Source organism: Myotis daubentonii, chromosome 3 (genome assembly GCF_963259705.1).
Source record: "Myotis daubentonii chromosome 3, mMyoDau2.1, whole genome shotgun sequence".
NCBI lineage: Eukaryota > Metazoa > Chordata > Mammalia > Chiroptera > Vespertilionidae > Myotis > Myotis daubentonii.
In genome coordinates, this window is record NC_081842.1 from 200,345,513 (window position 1) to 200,355,929 (window position 10,417).

Here is a 10,417-nt window from a genome sequence, read left to right on the forward strand (position 1 = left end):
GCTGGCAGCTACCCGATAAATAAATAATTAGGGTGGGGGTGGGGAGCTAAGGGCAGGGGGAGGGGCAGCAGGGGAGCCTCTTGGAGAGGCTCAGGAAAGAAGGGGGTAGGTTAGAAGTGGGGTGTGTGGGGGGGGGCGCGGCATTGCAAAGGCCAGGTGAGAGCAGACAGTGGAGGGAGAAAGGTGACCAGCTGTGTAAGAGATTCAGCAGGTCAGAGCCAAAACTTGACAGGCCCGGCATGGAGGTGAGGGAGAGCGGGGAGACCAGGACCTAAAGTTCCGTTTTCCAGCTCATGCAGCTGGACACATCATGGGGCCCCAAGTCACTGGAAATGGACCAGGTTTGAGCGTATTAAGTTCATGATGAGCCATCCAGTGGGCAGTTGGTTTATAAAGGGGCTGGAAGCTGAAACATGAGCAGGTAGTCACTGAAGCTTGGGTAGGCATGCGTTTGCTGGGACAAGTGGAGCATGAAAAAGGGCCAAATATAGCCCTGAGGTTCTTGGATATTTAAGGGTCTGAGTGCATGGGAGGATGAGCTGCGCTGGACTCGGGAGTGGCCAGACAGGGTGGAGAATGAGGTTACCTTTAGCACCTGCAGTGTGCCAGGCTTGGCCCTCGCCACTAACCTACAGCAGCGGACATCTCAGGCAGAAACCCCACTCTCATGGAGTTTGCCCTCTAATGCAGGAGATAGACAGTACATAGAAGGTGGGTAGATAAATGCCATGGAAAAAATAAAACCAGTGGGGAGGCAGGGAGTCCTGCGGTGGAGAACAATTTTATTTGATAAATATTTTTATTGATTTTTAGAGAGAGAGGAAGGGAGAGGGAGAAACATCGATGTAAGAGCAAAGCATTGATCAGACTTCCTGCCTCCTGCACCCCCGCTACCGGGGATTGAGCCCTAAATCCGGGCATGTGTCCTGACCAGGAATCGAACCTGCTACCTTTCAGTGCACGGAACAATGCCCAAGAACTGAGCCACAGCCCTCTGTCCTCTGATGACAGCCTCCTTGCCAGGACCAGGTGCCAGCTGAGTTGAGAGCTTCAAGCTGGATCCCAAACCACCACGTTTCCTAAAGCCTAGCAGAGTGTGGGTGGAAGGGAGAACAAAAATGAGGCAGGGCCCTGGCCAGTTTGGTTCAGCGGATAGAGCATCGGTCTGCAGACTAAAGGGTCCCGGGTTCGGTTTCGGTCATAGGGCACATGCCCAGGTTTCGAGCTTGATCCCCAGTATGGGGCATGCAGGAGGCAGCCGTTCAGCAAGTCTCTCTTATCATTGATGATTCCATCTCTCTCGCCCTCTCCCTTCCTCTTTGAAATCAATAAAAATATACTTTTTTTCAAAAAGAGAGAATAAACCTCATTTAAAAAAAAAAAAGTGAGGCAGGGCCTTTTGGCAGGGGGAGCAGCCTGGGGAGTTTCTCTCCCAAGGTCGGCAGATTATTGACGTTAAAACCAGAAGGACCCTGAGAGGCCATGTGGTCCAGCGGCCACTATGTATGCAAGAGGAGCCCAAGACCCAGCAGGAAGGTGGCCTACCCAAGGTCACGCATGGTCAGTACCAGACTCTCAACCGGAACCATGCCTCTTAACACCCAGGCCACTGCCAACTGGGAGAGGTTGTGTGTTGGGGCCAAGGTGAGACAGGTGGCAGAGAAAGGCAGAATGGTTGCCTGGCTCTGCCACCAGCCAGCTGTGTGACCTTAGGCCAGTCACTTCCCCTCTCTGAGCCTCATTGTCTCTTTCTCCAAAATGAGATCATGATCTCAGTTCTGCCTTTCTGCCAAGGGGTATGGAGGGAGAGATGAACTTGGAACGCTCTTTACAATCCGCAGAGCCCTGCGAGGGGAGTCACCAAAAAGAGGCAGGCTGGTGCCAGGTGGGTGGGTGCCAGGCTTGAGCCCGCAGCTTCCTGGGTCTCTGCCCAGCCCTGCCATCTGTGTGGTAGCATCAGGCCTACCTTCTCCTGCCTCCCTCCCAGGAAAAAAGCTTCTGGGACCTTTTCACTTGATCAGAATCGTCCCTTTCCCTCCCAAGCCAGACCCGCTTCTCTCCCCTTCTTCTATCTCAGGCAGGACTCTTGGTTGCAAGGGACAGAAATCGCAGGTCCAGGGAGGGGCAGTTCGTTTCAGGCATGTCTGGGTCCTCAGACCTACAATGATGTCACCGGGGGCACTGTCCCTGCTTGTTCATCTTCCTTCCTCACTCTCTCCCTGTTCCTTAGCTTTGGTGACTCTCGGGAGCAGGGCACACAGTGAGTGCCCATCCCTGAGTGGATCGCTGTGTGGATTATTGGTTAGGCATAGGCCACCAGCCGCTGTGGAAGTTAGAAGTCGGATCAGCCCCACCAAGCCACATGAACTGAGTGTCTGGGTGGCAGCTTCCAAAACCAGAAGAAGGGATATTGGTCAGTCAATACCAATAGGTACCCTTGGCACCTTTGTTCCTGATTGTATCAGCTGAAAGATTGAAGTAGGGGCTGCTGGAAAGGGAGTGTCGATTGTGTCCTGTATCAGTTAGCTTTTGCTGTGTAACAAATCACCCCAAAATGTAGTAATTTAAAAGAATCATTTTATTCAGCTCATGATTCTGTGTGTTGGCTGGGAGAGTCTTCTGACTCTGGGCTGGGTGTCTGTGGCCAGCTGGTGGGTTAGCTAGCATCTGAATGAGCTAGAACGGCCTCACTCTGATGGCTGGCTGGCTGGCAGCTGGGGCGCCTGCCATTCGGCAGGTTAGCTCGGGCTCCTTCACAAGGTGTTTGTGTTACAAGTGTAGCAAGTGAGCAAGCTCCAGTGCACAAGCATTTTTCACGCCTTCACTTGCTTCACATTTGCTTAAGCCCCATTGGGCAAAACAAGTCACATGACCAAGTACGGAGCTAGTGTGGGCAGGCACTGTCAAAGAGCATGGAAATAGGAAGAAGAATTTGAGGCCAGTTTTGCAATCTACTGCAGCTCCCTCAGGGAAGGGGAGAAAATAAAATCCCTTTCTCTGTGGCCCATGGATCCCATAGGCCAGGGTAACCTCCTGAGAGGGGGCCTGGGAAGAGATGACTCAGACCCGAGGCATCCCTGGGGCCTCCAGGGCCAGGGCTCAGCCCTAGGGCAGGGCCGGGGAGGAGTCTGGATCCTGACTCCACCAACTGAGAGCCCCACGTCAGGAAGGAGCAAGTGGGGAGGGCCTCTTGGCAGGGAGGTAGGTGTTCTGAACCCTGGCTCCCATCTCCCTTCAGCCCACCCCAAAGTCATGATCAGGGCTCAGTCCTCCACCCCCACAGACTTGTCCCACCTCCCAGCAGCCCTTTGGTACTGCGGGGCTGGGATGGCTCCAACATTTCTGCACAATCCGTCATGGTGCCTCATCACCACAATAACTGATGTCAGCTCCTCCACAAGGTCAGGCGTCCCTGCCCTTCCCTTTTAGGGCGTGGCATGCACACGGCCTCAGTCTGCTCTTTCCCACAGGTGGCTGCGCTGGAGCGGCAGATCTTTGACTTCCTGGGCTACCAATGGGCTCCTATCCTAGCCAACTTCCTGCACATCATGGCGGTCATCCTGGGCATCTTTGGCACGGTGCAGTACCGCTCCCGGTACCTCATTCTGGTATGGCTTATTGACCCCTCCCCAGCCAACCTCTTCCCCTCACCCCTATCCATCTCCCCCACTCCTCCAACCAAAACTGCCCCCCCCCCCCAGGCACGCAGACCCCTGCCCTGCCTTGCCTCTAGCCCTGTTGATGTGAATGGCCAAATCCCAATGCTTCTTTATTCAGCGGAGGCAGGTTGGTGTTTTTCTTAAAGAATTTCCGAGGGAAAAATCCAACTATTAACATGATACATCATTGAATGCAGTGGTTCTCCACCTTGGCTGCACATTAGAATCACCTGGGAATCTTTTTAAAATCCTGATTTCTGGGCCTCATCCTCCGGAAGTTCTGTTTCTTTGTTACTAATGTTGTGGCCCCACCCCATAACAAAGAAACAGAATTTCCGGAGGGTGAGGCCCAGAAATCGCGATTTTAAAACAGGTGATTCTAATGTGCAGCCAAGGTGGAGAACCACTGATATAATGAGTGCCCACCTTGTGTTGGACACTCTGCTAAGATGTCACTTGCTTTGTTGGATCTTTACGCAGCTCTGCGAGGTATATCGCACCATCTCCATTTTCTCGATGAGGAAATGAGTCCCAGAAAGGTTGCAGCCCTTCCTAAGGTCACACAGCTAGTGGGTGGCAGAGCCAGGACTGGAGCCTCAGATCCAGAGTGGAGGCTCCTGCCACCTCACCACGCCGCCTCAGAAAGCCAGTGTGAGGACGGAGCCTGGTCTAGCTTAGTTCCTCAGGTTGCATCGGGAAAGCTTGGCGCTTGTCCCTTGGTGTTCATCAAGAATCCAGTCGAGAGTGGCTCTGAGGCCCATCCCCAGAGTGGACTGTGTCCCTGGCTCCTTCCTCCTGCTCCCTTTTTCTAAGTCCTGGTTGGTCCTGGATGGTCTCTGTCAAACTCCTGTTTTCAGTTCACCTGTGTCCCCTGCTCTTCCTCCGTGACCCATTCACATACTCCTCGAGGGAAAAGGCTTTTCGGTAGATTTACTACAGAAACGCTTGACACCTGCAATAACAGTGACACGCAGTGTCCTGCTACCACCAGAGCCCACTAGCCCTCATTCTAGGGCCTGTCCCCACCTCCCAGAGGCCAGGAGAATGTGGCCTTTCCAGGGTTTTCTCTCATCTGAGTGAGATATGAGAACCCTGCTCTCCAGTTCTCAGGACGGCCCAGGCACCAGTGTAAAATGCTGTGTCTGCTGGTGGCCGCCACTGGAATTGTAGGCATAGGGTTTGGGTGGAAATAGCCAGCTCCTCTCCAGCTCTTGGCTATGTCCGGTGGCTGTTGTTTTCTGCCGAATGGATAGGATTAGCTACCCCAGGACTTGGGTTTGAGTTCCAGCCCTACCTCTTTCTAGCTGTGTGATCTTGGAAAAAATGACTCTCTCTAGGCCTTAAATTAGTTATCTCTGAAGCGAGGACAATGCCTTCCCTGCAGGGCTGTTATAAAGACTGGTTTGGTATAAAAATGATTTGTTAACTATTCTCAGTGCTCTGTGAGCAAGGTATTGTCATAATGTCCCCTGCAAAAGTCTTCTCAGTCCATTAACTCTGTGTCCATGGACGTACCCCAAGCCCCCTCCCCCGAACCTCCCCCCTGACCCCACCTCTGCTTTCCCCAGTATGCAGCCTGGCTGGTGCTCTGGGTTGGCTGGAATGCATTTATCATCTGCTTCTACCTGGAGGTTGGACAGCTGTCCCAGGTAAGCCTCAGGCCTGGCAGTGCCAGAGGGCAGAGCCTGACCTTTCCCCTCCCACCCTAAAGGCTCCCACGGTGATATGGGTCTGGGCCATCATCTCTTTTGTGGATTTTTTTTGGGGGGGGGAGGGGAATTATTTCTTGAAGAAACTTCCCTCCACACACCCAAATGATCTATCCCCACCCCCCACCCCACATTTTTGTTCCTGGCCCCCTCTGCACTTCTCAGACACAAATGATGATGGAGCAGATAAGGGTGAAGATTCGCCTGTGTGAAGATGGGCTGGGGTCCCGGTTGATAACAAGCTTTGTAGAAACTAACAGTGTATGGTGGCCCACAAAGCTACTCTTAGGCCTCACCTGTGCTCAGTGCAAGGGAGGTGAAAATCCCATGCACTTTGTACTGTTTAGACCACAAAGATTTGAGTTCAGTGCTGATCAATATTTTTCAGAAGAACAAGAGGTTAGGTAGAGTTTGTTGGGGAAAAATTGAACAGACCATGTCACATAGAAAAATATTGAAGAAAGTAGGAATATTTAGCTTTGAGAAGAGTAAACCCAGAGGGTATAACTTCCATTTTTATTGTTATTATTTTTTAATTCTAACCCAAGGATATTTTTTTTTTCATTGATATCTAGAGAGTGAAAGGGAGGGAGGGAGAGAAAGAGAGAAACATCAACATGAGAGAGACACACATTGATTGGTTGCCTCCTGCATGGGCCCCTATGAGAGCTGGATAACCTGCAACAAAGGTACGTGCGTGCCCGTGACCAGGAATCGAACCCTCAACCTTCGATCCACAAGCCAACACCCCAGGCACTGAGCCGAACCATCGAGAGCACAACTTTCATTCTTAGATATTAAGAAGGCAGCATACATGAATGAGAGCAGTGGGCTTGGTAGTTTGACTATCTACTAGATTCAAATCCAGCTTTAATGTTTTCTAGCTGTCTGACCTTGGGCAAGTGTCTTACTCTCTCTGAACTTCAGTTCCTCATTTAGTAAGTTCAGATAAGAGCAACCCCAACTTCCTTTGATTGCTGAGGGGATAAACAGGATCACACATCTCAGTGCTCTGCACCTGGTCAGCATGCAGTGAATATTCGTTAGCAGACTGTATGAGTGGATGACTAATGAACACAGGGATGCACATCATGGGTAACAACTTCTGACCTAGGTCAGCCACTTCGCCATTTCAAATGGAGAGACTGAGGCCCAAGAGGGAAAAGGGTTGCCCAGGGTCACACATCGGGAGCACATTGGAGAGGCTGAATGGGCCGTGAAAGGGCCTGTATTGAAGATTTCACCAGTAGCTGGAAAATTATATCTGGTCACTGTTAATGTTCTTTCCAGCCCTGGAATCCTGGGGTTCTGTGGGTCAGTACCAGCCCGTTCTATTGCTGATGGAATAGGGAGGCTTGCATGGTCATCCCGTGCCACCTACTGGCCAAGTGTGGATCTGCAGATACATACTCTTCATGCCCCCTCACCCCCCCTGCCCGCCTCAAAGCAAGTTATGGGAGGAGGCTGCTATAAGGGTGCACATGTGAAATAGGCTTTATATATAGTCTCCTGGGAGCTGGGGAGGATTCCCCCGCCCCAGCTCAGTATCCTAGGCCCCTCGACCCCCAGGACCGGGACTTCATCATGACCTTCAACACATCCCTGCACCGCTCCTGGTGGATGGAGAACGGGCCAGGCTGCCTGGTGACACCTGTCCTGAACTCCCGCCTGGCCCTGGAAGACCACCATGTCATCTCTGTCACTGGCTGCCTGCTCGACTATCCCTACATTGAAGCCCTCAGCAGCGCCCTGCAGATCTTCCTGGCTGTGAGTCCTCCTGTCCCCACCTCACAACACTCCCAGAAGTGGAGTCTGAAAACCCCTTTGCTTAGCCCTAGTTAAGAAGGGTTGAATCTGGGTCTTCCAGCCTGCCTGGGGAGGATCTCCCCACCCCCCCTAATTCTCTTTCCTCTTAGCAAGCCAGTAAGGTATTGCGCAGATCCAACTGGGGAAACTGAGGCTCAAAGAGGTAAAATAATTACTTGTCCGAAGTCACAGTCCCAGGACAGAGACTGCAACCAGGAATGTTTGACTTTAAGGCCCAGTCATTAACTTGGAAGTTGTTAGGGGTTTGCCTTCATGTGAGCACACCCTGTTCCTCCAGCCTGGGTAGGCAGGGCCAGGCAGAGGGTGGAGGGAGAGCTTCCCTCTCCTCATCCTCTTCCTCCCTCAGCTGTTCGGCTTTGTGTTCGCCTGCTACGTGAGCAAAGTGTTCCTGGAGGAAGAGGACAGCTGTAAGTATGTGGCGCCCCTGGGCAGCGGAGAAGCCTGGCCGCGGGCCACCCCGCGTCTTCAGCACCCTGGACAGGGGCCCGCATGGCCTCGGTGGGAGGGAGCCAGGGGTGGGTGGGATTTATATAGTCAGCCCATTCTGGACTGAGGTCCGGATGTCCAGGTGCCCAGTCCATGGCCCCAGCACCACCACCCTACCCGCCCCTCTCAGGCCCTGCCCCTTGGAGGGGCTCCACAAGGCTGGTCCCTTTCTGGCACCTCCCATTCCCAGCGTTTTCCCCCAACCCCGTCTCCTCCCCTTAAGTGGCTCAAGCCCTGCCCCCAAGAACCTTCTCCCTTAGGGACGCCCCGCCCCCAGCCCGTTTCTAACTATATGCCACCTCCCCTTCTGCAGTTGACTTCATCGGTGGTTTTGACTCCTACGGATACCAGGCGCCCCAGAAGACGTCGCATTTACAGCTGCAGCCTCTGTACACGTGGGTCATGGCGCCGAGCAGGGTGGGATGGGGGACCCGGGCGTTAGTGTCGGTAAAAAGGAGAGGAGGGGTGGGAAGAGCAGTCGGATCTCTCTGCTCCCCCATTTTCGGGGTCCACTTTCCTAACCTGCCTTTGTTTCCTGCAGGTCGGGGTAGCTTCAGCCCCACGCCCTCCCGGTGCCCTGCCGAGTGCTTTGTGCTAAACTGACAGCCGCTGCCACGAGCTCGGGCCAAGATGGCAGGCGCGCCCCCTGGTGGCTGGCGGGCTGACTGCAACTTGCGCGGCTCGATCTGGTCTGCCTCGGACTTGGACTTGGCCCTTTGCAGCCTGGACTTCAGGGATGGGGCGGGGCGGGGTGGGGTGAGGGAGGGGAATCTCGGGGTTTGTATTTTTTTTAATATCAGCCCTGGCGTGCGCTGGGGCCTCCCTCCCTTTTCCAGCCTCTCTCTTTCAACCTTCACTCAGCATCCTGTTCACTGTCCAGAGAGTAGAGGCAGAATGGACAGACTCACCCCACCTCACCACACTCATTCACCCGTGAGCTAGGAGCAGGAGTCCTGGGTTCTAATCGCAGCTCCATCACTGACTCTCTGTGTGACATCTGGCAAAGCCCTTGCCCTCTGGTCCTCAGTTTCCCCACCTCAAATAATTAAAATAATCCCTTAGCAGATGGAGCTCGTTCTAGCCTTCTCTCTCAGTTGACACTCAGTTCCCTGGGTTAGGCTGGTATTATAATCCCCATTTTGCAGATAAGGAAACTGAGGCCCAGAGGTGTAGAGGCCACACAACAAGGCTTTTGGTGGAGGCAGGCCTTGAACACAGTGTACTTTCTGTAGTTTCAACCCCCAAAACCCAGTGCCTGGTCTCCACATTCCATTTTCAAACCCCTTTCCAGCCTGGACACTCTAGAACCCATGAGATCCACACCACACTTACACATCACCGCCACCACTTGCCAGCGCCTCTCTTAAAGCAATATACCCGTTCTCACGTTGGGAACTAGACATATGGAGCCCAGAGCCCTGAATTCAGCCTGGCCCACAGGGAAGCCTTCCTAGACTTGGCTTCTGTCCACCCTTGGCAACCCTTTCAAGCTCTCTCCAGGAAAGGGGACTCACAGTCAGTCATCACCCCCCTTTCCAGGTGCCTAAAGCTGCTGCACCTATGGTCCCCTATGCTCTCAGCAACTCCACCTGACCGGTTGGAAGACCTGTGATTTAAGAGTGGAAAAGGGCTGGTCCGCTCTAGCTGGTCACCAGTGCTCACAGATCACTAGCGCTTACGGCTACTCCAATGTCCTGGAGTTCTGAAGAGGTAGAGTGGGGGGGTGGGGTCAGGAGGCCCAGCACACTTCCTTGAGAGCAAGTAGAGATGAGAGCTCATTCAATTCCCCACCTCCCCCCACAGGCATCCCAGAGCAGCCTGCATCCTGTGCCCTGGCTGGTGAGTCCCAGGGCAGGAGGATCAGGCCTCAGCCTCGCAGCCTGTGAAATTGGAGTGGCCCTGGGTGAGGAAGGGTGGGAGGCCTCAGGGAGCTGGAGGGAAGTGCAGACAGTTTGCACACCTGAGCCCGTCCATGGTGACCACTTTGTTCTATGCTCTTCCTCTCCAGTCTAGTATTTCCTACTGTCTAAAGCCAAAATATCCTGAGCTAAAACCCCCTCCAAGTGCAGTTCTGTGCCAAGGAACCAGCCCCAGGAGTTCCTCTGGTCACCACGGGCACCGAGGTCCCAGATGGTCAGCCCCTTTAGCTGGTGGGTACAGTTCAAGATGGGGACAGTTCCCTTGAGGCCTGACTGCTGCCCCACCACTTGGCTAACTCCTGCCTCCAGTCCTCCCTTCTCCCCCCTGCCGGCCCCCCCAGCCAATTGTCATCTCCCCTCCCCTCCCCCCCCCCCCTTTCTACTCAAGGGGTTTAGCCACTGGTGCTTTGAAGCCTTTTGTTTTTATAAGACAGTTTTTGCAAGGGGACCAAGTTCTCACTGGGACCTTGCAAGGCAGGGCATGTTCCCCTGGTTTCTGTGCAGGTGGGTTGATTAAAGATGGTGTTTTCTTCTCTATCTTCCTGTCGTCCTGCCTCGTGAGTCTGCAGGGCCCTGCGTGAGGGTGGGCAGGGGCTGGAATCGATGTCCTTGTCACTATCATTCCTGGGGCACTGGCCTGGGCCTCTGACTGGCTGTGTCGCTGTGGGCAGGTTACTCTCCCTCTTTCCTGGCCCATAAAATGCAGAGGCGGGACTGAGTCAGTGGGTTTCTAGGGCTTCCCAGTCCCTTGGAGAGCTTTCTATTTATTTGTCTGATGAAGTGCATTTCCAGTTTGTGCTTTCGAGGATCCCTTGCT

The 10,417-nt window shown here is 53.6% G+C and overlaps 1 protein-coding gene across 3 annotated transcripts in view; it reads left to right on the forward strand.

Annotated features, from left to right (window-relative positions):
• Window positions 1-10,137, forward strand: part of NKAIN1 (sodium/potassium transporting ATPase interacting 1) — a 39,213-nt gene extending 29,076 nt beyond the window's left edge. Inside the window, exons 2-7 of one of the 3 annotated variants that reach the window (XM_059690439.1) lie at window positions 3,471-3,608; window positions 5,228-5,308; window positions 6,938-7,135; window positions 7,542-7,602; window positions 7,995-8,076; window positions 8,223-10,137. In XM_059690439.1, the coding sequence (XP_059546422.1) occupies window positions 3,471-3,608; window positions 5,228-5,308; window positions 6,938-7,135; window positions 7,542-7,602; window positions 7,995-8,076; window positions 8,223-8,232 (570 nt within the window). In that variant the 3' untranslated portion in view covers window positions 8,233-10,137. Of the gene's footprint in view, window positions 1-3,470; window positions 3,609-5,227; window positions 5,309-6,921; window positions 7,136-7,541; window positions 7,603-7,994; window positions 8,077-8,222 lie in introns of those variants that run through there. The other 2 variants (XM_059690441.1, XM_059690440.1) reach the window with 2 other exon arrangements.
• The last annotated feature ends 280 nt before the right edge of the window (window positions 10,138-10,417 follow it).